The sequence below is a fragment of the Hemiscyllium ocellatum genome, chromosome 14 (assembly GCF_020745735.1).
Source record: "Hemiscyllium ocellatum isolate sHemOce1 chromosome 14, sHemOce1.pat.X.cur, whole genome shotgun sequence".
NCBI lineage: Eukaryota > Metazoa > Chordata > Chondrichthyes > Orectolobiformes > Hemiscylliidae > Hemiscyllium > Hemiscyllium ocellatum.
In genome coordinates, this window is record NC_083414.1 from 14,181,021 (window position 1) to 14,196,737 (window position 15,717).

The 15,717-nt window shown below is 42.3% G+C and overlaps 1 protein-coding gene across 1 annotated transcript in view; it reads right to left on the reverse strand.

The window, feature by feature from the left end:
* Positions 1–15,717, reverse strand: part of LOC132822075 (caM kinase-like vesicle-associated protein) — a 90,873-nt gene that overhangs the window by 25,059 nt on the left and 50,097 nt on the right. Inside the window, exons 4-5 of the mRNA XM_060835091.1 lie at positions 5,568–5,706; positions 3,313–3,433 (exon numbers count right to left, since the gene is read on the reverse strand). Of these exons, the coding sequence (XP_060691074.1) occupies positions 3,313–3,433; positions 5,568–5,706 (260 nt within the window). The remainder of the gene's footprint in view (positions 1–3,312; positions 3,434–5,567; positions 5,707–15,717) is intronic.

Below are 15,717 nucleotides of genomic sequence, written 5' to 3' on the forward strand. Positions count from 1 at the left end.
TTGTGTCTTCCTATGGAAGCTAGCAACAGTATCTGAGGCTAATAATGGAGTAGAAGTGGTAAGACCACATTGAAATTTTCATACACTCCTGTTGTTCCTTCAGCCAGATCTTCTTAATCTCTGATCTATTAGAAGCCAGCAGAGAAAATGCAAAATCACCAACTTTACCTCTAGTATGTCTATATCTTGTCACCAGTTTGCCATACCCACTTCTGACACAGATGAATTAAGTCAAAGACTTGAGGAAGGATAGGAGAGATAAGGAAAAATGTACTGTAAATGTTTTAAAAGAGGGAGTATTGCAAATTATTTTAGAATCCATGTAACTGTTAATCAATGTTTATGACAGATAAAGAAAAGCTAGGAGAGGGTATGGTGTAAAGGCTTCAGGACCCTGGAGCAATCTTGCGATGATGATATGGAGATGCACATCACTGTGTACAAACACCACAGTGTGGGCAGAGTTAGAATGACCACACTACAGTAGATCACTACACCAAACTATGCAGTGCAATACAACAACAGATGAGAACTTTAGAGAGTTTTAAGGGCACATGAATATGATACAAGAAGAAGACCAAATAGTCCTTCTTTAATGTATCAATGTGACCAGAGCCTGGTTTGATTACTGTGTACAGCAGTATTTAGTATTAGTATACAATACATATTTTGAAGTCTAAGCGTGAGAATAGTCCTTGACCTTGCTTCCTCCTTGACCAATCTCTTAAAGAACGGAAATTCATGGCGAGGTGTCAAATCACGTGATGAAAAAGGAGGGAGTGGCTATTCATTTTGGTCATTCACAGAATCACAAAATTGTTACCCTGCAGAAGGATGCTATTCATCTCATCATCCCATCATGCCTGTACTGGAATGCTGTACATTTTAACTTCGTGCCAATTTCCTGCCTTTTCTTCATTGTTTCTATTTAAATACTCAAGTAATGCTCTTTTGAATGCCTTGATTGAACTCATCCTCACCACAAGTCCAAGCAGTACATTACATATCCTAACTACTCACTGAGTGAAAAGGTTTTTCATCTCACCTTACACTTGCTCTTATGCAAAACACTTTAAAACTGTGGCCTCTGATTCGCAATTCAGTTATAAGTGGGAACAATTTCTCCTGCCTAATCTGTCTAGACCCCTCATGATTATGAAAACTTTCATCAAATTTTCTCTCAGCCTTCTCCTTCAATGTTAGATGAGTGTATTGTGTAATGGCTTCAGGACCCTGGAGCAACCGTGTGATGGTGACATACAGCTGCATGTCACTGAGTACAAATCCTATAAATATCTCCGACCTTTCTTGTAAACATCTGCGTACTTTCCAATGCTGTTATAACCCTGTCCACTCTTTCTAATGTTTCCTTCTACAATTAACGTCTAATAGTAATTTTTAAAAATTAACAGAGAAGACTGGGATTCTATACATGGTTCACGATTCAGCCCAGCATACACCTTAACCATTACTCTCTGTTTCCTTTCCCTCAGAAAATTTTGTATTCAGATTTCTGCTGTCCCTTTTACTCCATGACCTATAACCTTCCTCACAAATCTGCTGTGCCACTGTATCGAATGTCTTTTGGAAGTGCTTGTGCCCCTTATTAATATTATCTCTTCAAAAAAATTACTGAAACTTAGACATGATTTTTCCTGAACAAATCCATGTTGACCTTTCCAAATCTATCCACATTTTTCCATATGATTATTAATGTTATTCTGGATATTTCTTTCCAGATGTTTTCCAATCATTGAAGTTGAGGTGACAATACATTTTGAGGAAGAGTGCAATGTTTGCAATCGTCCAATCCTCTGGCACCAATCTGAACCCAGATTATATTCAAAGGTATTTGCTTGTGTCTTTGCAATTTCTGCTGATCATTTTGGAAAGGGCTTGTTAGTCAATCAGAGCCACAAAACTCATGGTGGAACTTCAATATTCCAAGTACATCTCCTCATCTCAGCTCCAATAGTCCATGTGTCTTGCAAACTGTAGGGAGAAGCTGAATGGGCTGGGGCTATTTTTCCTGGAGTGTCAGAGGCTGAGGGTGACCTTATGGAGGTTTATAAAATCATGAGGGGCATGGATTGGATGAATAGCCAAGTTCTTTTCCCATGGTAGAGGAGTCCAAAACCAGAGGGCATAGTTTTAAAGTGAGGGGGGTGAGATATAAAATGGACGTAAGGGGCAACTTTTTCACGCAGAGGATGGTGTGCATATGGAATGAGCTGCCAGAGGAAGTGGTGGGGTGGATACGATTACAACATTTAAAAGGCATCTGGATGGGTATATGAATAGGAAGAGTTTAGAGGGATATGTGCAAAATGCTGGCAAATGGCACTAGATTAACGTAAGATATCTGGTCGGCATGGACAAGTTGGACCAAAGGATCTGTATCTGTGCTGTACACCTCTATGATTTGAACAGTGACTTAAATTGATGGGAAAATCAGGTGGAACCTGTTAGCCACAGGAAGTGAAATCCAGATATAATGCATGAAGACCTTTGCTAAGATTGTGACTTTGTATAACCTGGTCTAACATTTTGATTCAAGTCATAAAGAAAAGATTTTAAAGTTAATAATATAAAGACCTAGATTTTTTTTTCCAGTCATTTATGAAATGTGGCTGCCAACGGCTAGACTAGTGTAAATTATCCCCACAATAGTTAAGAAGCAACCATCTTTTAGTGGATCTGGAGTCACGTCAGTTAGACTTGTTAATTTGGCAGAATTCTTTCCCTAAAGACATTTTGTTTTTATGACAATGATCACATGATCACCTTTGAGCTAACTTTTTAATTCAAGATTTTTACTGAATTCAAATTTCACCATCAGCTATGGTGGGATTTGAACTTATATTCCCAGAATATTAGCTTGAAATTCTTGATTACCCATTCACTGATATTACCATTATAATCCCACCTCCCCCTCACCCAGGAATAAACTCTCAATATAAAGAGATTCCTTAAAAAAATACACAAAATCCACTGAGTTAAAATGCAACTCCTTGTAGGAGGAGGTGCAAAATGGCCAATGAAATCCCCTTACACATGCATCTGAGGTTAATGGAAAAACATATGGTGCTGGGTGTAAAATAATTCAATTTTGTCCATTTTGTGCGATTATCAGAGTCAAATTTACTCCATGTCATCTTTTGTCAACACAAGGCTCATTTTGCCTTGGTCTTGGGCAATGATCGCTTTTGAAAATGAATCTACCCCTTTTGGAAAATGTATTGTGAAAGTGATTGGGTGTTTTACGCAAAATGACATTGGAGATTTCTCGTGCTTGCATCCACGTGGGCTTACCAAGATACTCTGGCGTTCCACAAGGTTCCTTAATCAGCCCATTTTCCAGTTTGGCCAGGTGAAAATCGCTTATGACAATCTTGGAATTTTTTAGACGATTGAAGTAAACTAAGTTCTCCAGCTGACAGCGAAATAGTCAAAAGAGAAACACAGATTAAGGAATGACAGAGAGAAAGAACATAGTTATTATTAGCATTTGCAGATTGTCACACATATTATCAGTTTCCCTTCAGCGAGAGCTGACAGTCCATGGCAAAATGCCGGATTGCCAAGTTAAAGTCAGAAGCACAGAAATACAAGAAATAGATATTAATTTGAATGCAAACCCTGGAGGCAGCAATTATGGTGGCCCAGACCTTGCTGCAAAAATGACACTAAGCTAAAGGCTTGTCACCAGTGCATTAACTATCTGGCAAAGTGTGGGAGTTGTGAATTGCAAGAAACTGCTGGAAGATCTGTGCCACTCACCTCACTACTTGCCGTACTCAGTCCCATGAACATCCTGGATTGATACAAGCTTCGGGCATCCTCTGATCCCAAAACAAGCTGCACGTGATTGAAGTTTCTACTTTTAGATTGAGTGTCTTTAATTTGTTGCATTAGCGCTTTGAATTGGCCAAGCTAAATTGCCCGTAAGCTCCAGGGATGTGGAGGTTAGGTGGATTGGCCATGGGAAATGTAACATTACAGGGATAGCATTGGGGTGGGGGGCTGTGTGAGATGCTGTTCAGAGGGTTGGTGTGGACTTAATGGGCCGAATGGCCTGCTTCCACACTATAGGGATTCCATGTAGGGATACTAAAAGAAAGGAGCCCTCTGCAGAAAATTAAAACTGATACTTAATATGGAGAGGACCCTTTAAGTGACAAGATTTCTTAAAATAACATTTCACCTGACAACAGCATTAACTGAAACCATGGTATTGCACTCCTGCAGTTAGTACATTTTTCTTTTAACATTGCAGAACAAAATCTTTTGAAAAATAATATTTTGTCTTTTTTGTTCCTCTCTGCTTTTATCAAATCCTTTATTCTCTATTTACCTCGGTCTGTATCTAATCTGACTCTAACTTCCCTCTCCATCGCTCCTCTGATGATTTGTCTGTTGTTAAATCTCATTGATAGACCGCAGTAAATATGTTGCAAGTTCAGAGATCTGACAAATGGGACAGGGTGTGCAATTCCCTGCTCTATCAACGTCTGCATCTCCACAATGCTTCTTGAGCAGCAAGGCAAAGGTTAAGGCACCACTGACTATCTCTGTGTGAAACATATGGAGCACCTGTTTATGCAGCAGAGCGAGAATTAAAGAGCTAGTCATAGAGCTTGTTGTGCAGCCATATGGAGCACCTGTTTGTTGAACAGGGGTATATTTTGAACGCTTTTGTTTAAATCATGAGTGCTGGTGACATCATTGGCAGATTGCATGGGAAGAGATCTAAGCAGCTGATGGTTAAAAAAAAACAAACAAAAAATGGCTGAAAAGTCAACATTTTGCTTGTATTTTGTGTTTAATCATCATCGCCGATAGCGTCAACCTCCAGGTAACTGCAGGAATGGCAACTGTTCCATCATCACCTACTATTAAGATAAAAATATTTTAAAGAAAATCTACATATAGACTCGATGGGAACAGTGGGTTTAGAGGGGTGCTGGTGTTGACAATTTCCTTAAAGAAGTACTCAAGTGGACATTTCTCTTGAAGGTACACATGATTTTTAAAATTCGATTTATTATGTACCTTGGTACAGTGAAAAGTCCTTGGTGCTATGAGGCAGCAATGCTAACCGCTGAGCCACTGTGCTGTCCCATGTATGTTATGATCCACCTGTACTGCATGCAAAACAAAATCTGGGTTTGATCCCACCCTCGGGTGACTGTCTGTGTGGGGTTAGCACATCATCACTGTATCTGCATGGGTATCTGCTGGGTGTTCTGGCTTTCTCCCACAGTCCAAAGATGTGCAGGTTAGGTGAATTGGCCATGCTAAATTGCCCATAGTGTCCAGGTACGTGAGGGCTAGCCGTGGGAAATGCAGGGGTGCAGAAATAGGATCAGTGTGAGCTCAATGGGCCGAATGGCCTGCTTCCTTACTGCAGGGAATTCTATCATTCTCAAGCATATTAGGGTAATAGAACAGAGCATTCTCTTCTGGCTTATTACTCCTTTTTTTTCTGCAGGACACGGCTGAATTTTTCTTGATAACAATTTTGTAGAATATTGTGTGAGGCAACTGTTAGTTTAAACATCTTTTACCTTAAGATTTCTGTGCACGATTTTGAGGGAATGTAGATAGGCCACAGCCTCCAATACTTGTCTGATCACGTTGCTGGTGTCTCTCTCAGAATAGTAACCTTGGTCCAGGATCCAGTCGAACACCTCTCGGCCTGTGGCACTAGAATAAATCAGGAGCATTACTAATGGATCTTTGCAGTTTAAAAATAAGCCACTGTCCATTTAAGAAACGTTTGGCATAGACAGATGTGAGTCGATGGAACGCACTCCCTAAAGTATAGTGGAAGCAGTCACTGAATATTTTTAAGGCGGAGGTACATAGATTCTTAATGAGCGAAGGAACACAAGGTTATGGGGGGAGAACATAAGGACAAGAACACTTGGAGTTACATGGTGGCTCAGTGGTTAGCATTGCTGCCTCGCAGCTCCAGTGACCCAGGTTCAATTCCAGCCACGGGCAACTGTGTGGAGTTTGCACATTCTCCCTGTGTCTGTGTGGATTTCCTTTGGGTGCTCTGGCTTCCTCCCACAGTCCAAAGAAGTATGGGTTAGGTGAATTGGCCATGCTAAATTGCCCATAGTGTTCAGGAGGATATGTAGGTTAGGTGCATTAGTCAGGAAAATTGTAGAGTAATAGAGTTGTGGAATGGGTCTGGGGGGATTCAGAGGGTTGGTGTTAATTTGTTGGGCTAAATGGCCTGTTTCTGAACTGTAGGGATCCTATGTAGGAACAGGAAGGGCGGCATGGTGGCCCAGTGGTTAGCACTGCTGCCTCACAGCACCAGGGTCCCAGGTTTGATTCCAGCCTCAGACGACTGTCTGTGTCTGCACATTCTCCCTGTATCTGCGTGGGTTTGCTCCGGGTGCACCGGTTTCCTCCCACACTCCAAAGATGTGCAGGCCTGGTGAATTGGCCATGCTAAATTGCCCATAGTGTTTGGTGCATTAGTCAGAGGGAAATGGGTCTGGGTGGGTTACTCTTCAGAGGGTCGGTGTGGACTTTTTGGGCCGAAGGGCCTGTTTCCACACTGTAGGGAATCTAATCTCATCAGGAATAGGATATTCAGCCCCTCTTCCATTAAATAAGATCATGCCTGATCTCATCTCAGCCTCAACCCACTTTCCTTCCCACCTTTCATAGCCCTTCAACCCATTATTGGTTAAAATTCTATCTATCTCCTCAGACAGAATTTATTCAGTATCTCTGCACTCGGGAATAGTGAATTCCACAGATTCATGACTCTTTGAGAGAAATAATTCCTCCTCATCCCTGTTTTACATCTGCCACTCCTTAGCCTAAACCAATGGGCTTTTGCTCTAGATTGCCATCGTCTCCCATTGTGGGGCAATGTAGAATAATCAGATCAGCCCTGATCTTATTGAATGGGGGAGCAGATTTGAGGGGCCAAAGGGCCTAGTCCTATTTTTAATTTGGTCAGAGAGTACATAACCACAAAGTTGAGAGTGGCAGCATTTGTTTTACAAGGCTGGGTCATATTTTTGGTCTGCCGATTTCTTCTAATACTTGTCACTCTTTGGAATTGTGTAGAATCTCCCTGAGACCCGATTTGAAGTATCGTAATCTGTTTTGGACATCACAGCTCAGAAAGAATAAGTTGACTTTGTAGACTCATAGAGACATACAATTTGAAAACGTCCTTCAGTCCAACCAGTCCATGCCAACCATGTTCCTAAACTAAACTAGTCCCACCTACCCTGTGCTTAGCCCATATCCCTGTAAATCCTTCCTATTCATGAACACATCCAAATGCCTTTTAACTGTACCTGCATCCACCACTTCCTCTGACAGTTCATTCCACACGCGAACCACTCTCTGTGTAAAAAAGTTGCCCACAGGCCCTTTTTAAATCTTTCTCCTCTCACCTTAAAAATATGTCCCTTAGTTTTTAACTCGCCCACCCTACAGAAAAGACCCTTATCATTCACCTTATGTATACCCTTCTTGATTTTAGAAAACCCCAGTAAGGTCATCCTACGTTCCAATGACAAAAGTCCCAGCCTTTCCAGCCTATTTTTAGATCTCAAACCCTCCATTCCTTGCAACATCTTGGTAAATCTTTTCTGAACCCGCTCCAGTTTAATAATATCCTTTCTGTAACAGGGCAACCGGAACTGCACACTGGCCTCCAGTAGTGGCCTTACCAATGTCCTGTACAACCTCAAAGAAATGTCCCAACTCTTATACTCAAAGGTCTGACCAATTGTACAGGATACAGTGCAGACCATGCGAATGATATTGGGGATTAGAGGGTTAAATTATGAGGACAACCTGTCAAGAGTTGGGCAGAAGTTGAATAACTTTTTTTTAACTGAGCTCGTAATGCAAAGGCCAGGAATAATGATGTGGAGAAATCAAATCCCATCAAGGCAGCTGGGGAATTTAAATTCAATTAATTCATTAAACAAATTTGGAATAAAATGCAAAGATGAGCAATGATGATCATGAAACTAATGTTCTATGGTAAAAAACCCAATTGGTACATTAACAACATTTAGGGAAGGCAATCTGCCATCCTTATTCAGACTTTCGTTTGTAATCGTTCATGAAATACAGCTGTCACTGGCTAGACTAACATTTATTGCCCATCCCTCACTGCCCTGGGAAAAGGTAGTGGTGAGCTTCCTTCTTCCATCTCTGCAGTTCTTGGGGGGTGCACATTCACCACTCTGCTTTTGGAAAGAGAGTTCCAGAACTCAGACCTAGCTTTTGTGAAGGAAAAACGACACAGTTCCAAATCAGGTCTGTGTGATTTAGAAGGCGGCTTGCATTTGCTGTTCTAAGCCTTGTAGGTATTTGAGGATGTAGGTTTAGATGATGCTTTCGGAGGAACCCTCGTCATTTCTTGCAGTGCATCTTGTAGTTGGTATACACTACTGCCATTATGCTTTAGGGGTGAAGGAGGTGAATGTTTGTGGATGTGGTGCTAATCCAACTGTCTGCTTTATCTTTGATAATGTCAAGCTTCTTGAGTGCTTTATGAGCCACACTCATCCAGCCAAGTAGGATATATTCCATCACACACCTTACTTGAGCCTTGTAGATGCGAGTAGGATTTGGGGAGTCAGGAGATGAGTTCCTCACTGCAGGATTCTTGGCCACTGACCTGCTTTTGTAGCCACAATATTTAAGTGGGTATTCCTGGTTTGTTCCTGGTAGCCTTCAGGATGTTGATGGTGGGGGATTCAGTGATGGTTATGGCATTTAATGTCAATAGCAATAGTTAGATTATCTTTTGTTAATGTTGTTAATTTGGTCACTGTTTGCCACTCGTGCGGCACAAATGTTACTTGTCACTTGTCAGTCTAAGCCTGGATATTGTCCAGGTCATGCTGTATTTGGACAAGGACTGCTTCAGTATCTGGGCTGCCAACCATTGTACAATCATTAGCAAACATCCTCACCTCCTGACCTTGTGATGAAGGAAAGCTAACTGACGAAGCAGTTGAAAATGTTAGGACCTGCGAGACAACCTGAGGAACTCCTACTGTAGTGTCCCACGACTAAGATAATTGACTTCTAAAAAAACCACAACCATCTTTCTTTGTGCTATGTATGAGTACTGCCAGAGTACAGCCTTTCCCCTGATTCTCATCCAGTTCAGTTTTCCAAGAGCTCCTCAATGCCAAACATATACAAATGCTGCTTTGCTTTCATGGACAGGTACTTTACACTTCACCTCTGTAGTTCAGCTGTTCTGTTTATGTTTGAACCAATGCTGTAAAGAAGTCTGGAGTTGAGTGACCCTGATGGAACCCTTGATGGTGAGCAGGTTATTGCTAAGTAAGTGCTGCTAGATAGCACTGTTGATGATTCCCTCCGTTCTTTGGCTGATGGTAGAGAACAGACTCATGGATGGTAATTGGTGGATTGAATTTGTACTGTTTTTTAGTGCAGAACCATTTTCCATACTGCAGGGCAAATGCCTGTGGTAACGCTGTGCTGGAACAACTTGGACAGGGGTAAAATCATTGAATCAAATAGTACTGAAGAGGCCCTTCGGCCCATTGAGTCTGTACTGGCAAAAATGTACAACAATTTACACTAGTCCCACTGCCTTGAAAAATATGATACTTCAAATGCTCACTCAAATGCACTTTAAAAGTTGTGAGGGTTTCTACCTCCCAGGCAGTGTGTTTCAGAATCCCACTACCCAGTGAATGAAAAAGTTTTTCTTTAAATTCCCTCTTGCCTGCCGTTTTAAAATTAGATTCCCTTGATATTGACTCTTCAACAAAGGGGAACAGCTGATTTTTGTTCACCCTCTCCACACCCCTCATAATCTTGTACACCTCCATCAGGTTCCCTCCTCCAACTTCCTCTTCTCCAAAGAAAACTGCCCAAGCTCATCCAGCTTCTCTTCGTAGCTAAATTGCTCAATTCCAGGTATCATCCTGGTGAACCTCCTTTGCACCTTTTCCAGTGCAATCACATTCTTCCCGTATTGTGGTGACTAGAACTGCATGCATGATTTCAGCCCTGGACGAGCCTAAGTTTTGTACGGCTGGAACAGGACCTTCCTGCTCTGATAATCACGACTCTGATAAAAGCAAGCATCCTATCTGCCTTCTTAACTGCCACATTAACCTGTCCTGCCACCTTCAGAGATCGAGGGACAAGCACCCCACATTGTGTGTAAGCTTTGGAAAAGTTGCAGAGGTGATTTACTAGGATGTTGCCTGGTGTGGACAGAAGGTCTTATGAGGAAAAGCTGAGGGACATGAGGTTGTTTTCATTAGAGAGAAGGTTGAGAGAAGGTCGAGAGAAGGTCTTATGAGGAAAAGCTGAGGGACTTGAGGTTTGTTTTCATTAGAGAGAAGGTTGAGAGTTGACTTAATTGAAATGCATAAGAAAATCAGAGGGTTAGATTGAGTGGATGGTGAGAGCCTTTTTCCTTGGATGGTGATGGCTAGCATAAGGGGACATAGCTTTAAATTGAGGGTGAAAGATATCAGACAGATGTCAGAGGTAGGTTCTTTACTCAGAGTAGAAGGGGCATGGAATACACTGCCTGCAATAGTAGTTGACTCGCCAACTTTAAGGGCATTTAAATGGTCATTGGATAAGCATATGGATGAAAGTGGAATAGTATAGGTTAGATGGAGCTTCAGATTGGTTCCACAGGTTGGCACAACATTGAGGGCTGAAGGGCCTGTACTGCGCTGTTATGTTCTATGTTCTATTCCTGTGTTCCTCTGAGCTTCCTAGTGTCCTGCTATTCGTTGAATACTCCTTTTTTTTGTTCCTACTTCCAAAATGCATCACATTTATCAGGGTTAAATTCCATCTGCCACTGATCTGTCCATCTGACCAATCTGTTTATCTGTAACCTAATACCTTCCTCCTCACTGTCAACCACCTGGCCAATCTTTGTGTCACCTGCAAACTTACTTATCATCCTCCCCACATTCTCATCCATATCATTTATGAATATCACAAGCAATAAGGTACCCAGCACTGAGCGCTGTGGTATGCCAGTACAGACTGGACTCCAGTCACACAAACAGCCTTTACCACAATCCTCTGTCCCCTGTCACTAAGCCAATTTTGGATTCAACTTACCATGTGGTAGTTCTGGAGCGCACATCTTTAGTATTGTTGCTGGAATGCTACCAGGATCCAGTGACCTTTTTGACTTGAAACATTAACTCTCCACAAACACAGCCAGACGCTGGGTTTCTCCAGAATGTTCGCTTTTTGCATCAGATTTCCAGCAAGTGCAGTTCTTTGTTCTTTTTCGTCTAACTTGCTCCTTATTACAGCAGGGCATGCTTTCAGGCAAAGCACATGAGGTTGACTCCCTCTTACCTGAGGGATTGCCACTGATTCAAGGCATTACAAATACGAGCTTAAGTACGTATCAATTCGTCCTTAGGCATACTGTCAAAAATTCCATATCATCACTTGCATCATTTCAGCATAAAAAGAAAATTGTACTTCAAGAAGGGGACGAGCAGAAAACATTCCGCCCCATTACTACTGGCCTAAGATGGCATGGTGGCTCAGTAGTTAGCACTGCTGCCTCACAGCACCAAGGATCTGGGTTAGATTCCAGCCTCGGGCAACTGTGTGGAGTTTGCAGATTCTCCCCGTGTCTGCATGCGTTTCCTCTGGGTTCCTCCCTCAGTCCAAAAATATTAAGGTTAGGTGGATTGGCCATGCTAAATTGCCTGCAGTGCGCAGGCTAGGTGGATTAGCCATGGTTAATGTGGGGGTTACAGGGCTCGGTCTGGGGGGGAAACTCTTTGGAAGTTCAGTGTAGATTCAATGGGCCAAATGGTTTGCTTCCACACTGCAGGGATTCTATAATGCTAGAGGACGGGGCCATCAGAGGGGATGAATTGGAAGGAGAAGTGAGTGAGACCTAGAATGGACCTCCCATTAACTGGCTTATGAAAGCTGAAATACCAGCAAACCTAAATTTGCTATTTTGCTGACCTGGGTGCAGAAGAGTGAGGAGACTTAACAAGGCTTACCAAGCCAGTTCAATCCTGGTCTGTGTGTGCCTGTGGATAAATGTTCACTAGTGAGCGGAGGTACACGTGTGTGTCAGTGAGCTGAAGTACACTTGTGCGTTTGCTTGGGTTCGAGCACAGGTCAGCAATGGAGGTCACAGTCAAATAACTACCCAATAGTTGCCCCTGTATTGCAGGTGCATTTGTCTCTTGCTCTGAATGCCAGACGCCAGCTGGCCAGAAGTCACCACATATGGAAACAGGACAAAAGAATTTCAACTAACTTGTTAAGTGCATTCAGGAAAGTTTCCTCAAGCAGTATATAAGAGGGTCCTACTCGGGAAGGGGCAAAACTCAACTAAACTCAAAACTCAACTTAGAAAATAGGGCAGGACAGGTGAACGATGTGACAGTGGGGGACCACTGCAACATTTAAGAGGCATTTGGATGGGTATATGAATAGGAAGGGTTTGGAGGGATATGGGCCGGGTGCTGGCAGGTGGGACTAGATTGGGTTGGGATGTCTGGTTGGCGTGGAGAGGTTGGACTGCAGGGTCTGTTTCCATGCTGTCTATCTCTATGACTCTATGACACTTTTGGACTAGTGACTATAGTTCTATTAATTTTAAAATAATTATGGAGAGAGACAAAACTGGTCCACAGGTTCAAATTCTAAATTGGGGCAAGGCGAATTTTGATGGAATTAGACAGGAGCTTGCAGGGGTTGATTGGATTAGTGTGTTTGCAAGCAAAGAGACGTCCAGCAAGTGGGAGGCCTTTAAAAGTGTGATAGCTAGAGTTCAAGGTCTTTATGTATTTGTGAGGGAGAAGGGTAAGGATGACAGGAATAGGGGAACCCTGGATGACAAGAGATATCAATGCTTTGACCAGAAAAAGGGAGGTATGGCTCAGGTACAGGCAGCTGGGATCAAGGGAATCCCTGGAGGTATATCGGGATACAGGAGTTTACTGAAGAAGGAAATCAGGAGGGCAAAATGGGTCATGAGAAAACCTTAGCTGAGAAGATTGGTTGATGAATCCAAAGAGGTTCTTTAAGTATATTAAAGGAAAAACAAAACTAGAGAGAATAGGACCCCTCAAGGACCAAAGTGGACATGTATGTGTAGAAATGCAGGAGATGGATGAGGTCCTCAATAAAGACTTCTTCTCTGTGTTTACAGTTGAGAAAGACATGAAGACTTGGGAACATGGGGAAGTTAGTGGACCAAGAATTGGCAAATGGAGTTTAATATAAATAAGTGTGAGGTCTTCCATTTTGGAAAATCAAATCAAGTTAGGAGTTTCATGGTGAATGGTAGGGCCTTAAGGAGTGTGGTGGAATAGAGGGACCTTGGACTTCAGGTGCATAGTTCTCTGAAAGTCAAGTCACAGGTTGACAGGGCAGTAAAGGCGTTTGGTACAGTGGCCTTCATCAGTCGGGACATTGAAGTTGGGAAGTTACGTTGCAGTTATATAGAATGTTGGTAAGACTGTACTTGGAGTATTGTGTTTAGTTTTGGTCACCCTGCTATAGGAAGGATGTTATTAAACTGGAAAGAGTGCAGAAGACATTTACAAAGATGTTCTTGGCACTCAACAGTCTGAGTTACAAGGAGAGGTTGGACAAACTAGAATATTTTTCTTTAGAGCGTAGGAGACAGAGGGGAGGGTACTTGATAGAGGTGTGTAAGATCATGAGAGGCATCGTTAGGGTGAATAGACTCAGTCTTTTTCCCAGGGTTGGGGAATTGAGGACTAGAGGGCATCAGTTTAAGGTTAGAGGGAAAGAATAACAGGGATCTGAGGGACAATTTTTTTACACAGAGGGTGGTACGCATATGGAATGAGCTGCCAGCGGAAGTGGTTGAAGTGGGTACATTAACAATATTTGAATGGCATTTGGACAAATACATGGATAGGAAAGGTTTAGAAGGATATGGACCAAGTGCAGGGAAATGAGGTTAGCATGGATGGATATTTTGGTCGGCATGGGCCAGTTTTGGCCGAAGGGCCTGTCTCCACGCTGTGGGACTCTAACTGACCTGCAAAGCCTGCCCACAAAGTCACAAAATGTACTGTTCAGTCATCAATATGCTACTACCTATGCTTCACGAATAATCAATAGGAGAAAGTGAGAACTGCAGATGCTGGAGATCAGAGTTGAGAGTGTGGAGCTGGAAAAGCACAGCAGGTCAGGCAGCATTTGAGGAGCAGGAGAGTCGACGTTTCAGGCAGGAGCCCTTCATCAGGATTCTCCTGCTCCTCGGATGCTGCATGACCTGCTGTGCTTTTCCAGGACCACACACTCTTGACAAATAACCAATACTCAACTGTATATCTGTTTTTTACTTTTACATTACTTTGGACTCACTTCTATTTTCTAACGTGTATCTGTATTTATTGCATTTTTATTTCTTCTCACATTTTGTAACTGATAAACTCACTCTTTTGTTAACTCAAGAAAACCATGTTAAATTAGCTCTCTTAAAACATAAATTAACATGGTCTAGCATGAATCAAATTAGCTAAAAAGTGGTCTCTGTGGTACTGGGGATTTCCGGAGAAGATTGAGATGCATGCACTCAGCACATCTAGCTGAAGATTGCTGGAAATTAAATGGGAAATCAATTGCAGTAATAGGGCTTGTCAGGAAAAGGAAGTAGGTGCTAAAAAGGCAAAGAGAATGAACCTGAAATGTTTAGCTCATTTTCTTCAGTGGAAATGCAACATACAGATTGATAGAAATCTTTTAATTCCAAAACAAAGCTTCTTTAATTCCCTGAGAAACAGAATCAAAAACATTTCCTTAGAATGTGCTAAGAGTGAGGCCACTTTTGGAATATTGTCTGCAATTCTGGTCACCCTTCTATAGGAAGGATGTTGTTAAACTTGAAAGGTTTACAAGCATGTGGTTGGGATCGGAGGGCTTAAATTATAGGGAGAGGTATCCTGGGCTTTTTTTCCTTGGAGCATCAGAGACGGAGGGGTGACCTTATAGAGGTTTATAAAACTTTGAGGGGCTTGGATAGGGTGAATAATTTTACCCAATAACTGAATTTACAAATTGACTCCCTGTTTCCTAGAACTTTTTCCCTCGGGCGGGGGAGTTCAAAACTAGAGGGCACAGGTTTAAGCTGAGAGGGGAAAGATATAAAAAGGACCTGAGGGGTAACTTGTTCACGTAGGGGGTGATGCACGAATGCAAAGAGCTGCTAGAGAAAGTGATGGGGGCTGAGACAATTACAATATTTGTTGGGTTTATGAATAGGTAGGGTTTAGAGAGACAAGGGCCAAATGCTAGCAGACGGGACCAGGTCAGATTGGGATGTCTGGTCAGCGCAGATGAGTTGGACCGAAGAGTCTGTTTCTGTGCTTTCTGACTTATGACTCTATATGAGGTGGATGGTACAGGAAAGTTATAAAAATTACATTTCAGAGATTGACAAGAGAAAGCAAACTACTGGAGGTTCTGAGTTTTTAAACTCCTATTCTGTATTTCTTTATGCTTTGAATCAAAGAGTAACCCAACAAAGTAATTGAGAGGCTCTAGAGCAAGTTAGCCATTGACGCTGGGGGATGGATGCTATTTGTCTTGCAGAGCCATGAATGAATGAGAAGCCGTTAATCGGAGGTGTACAGGGAGGTTACAAACCAATATACAGAGTGGGATTAAAGTGTGACTTGATGAACGGAGAAG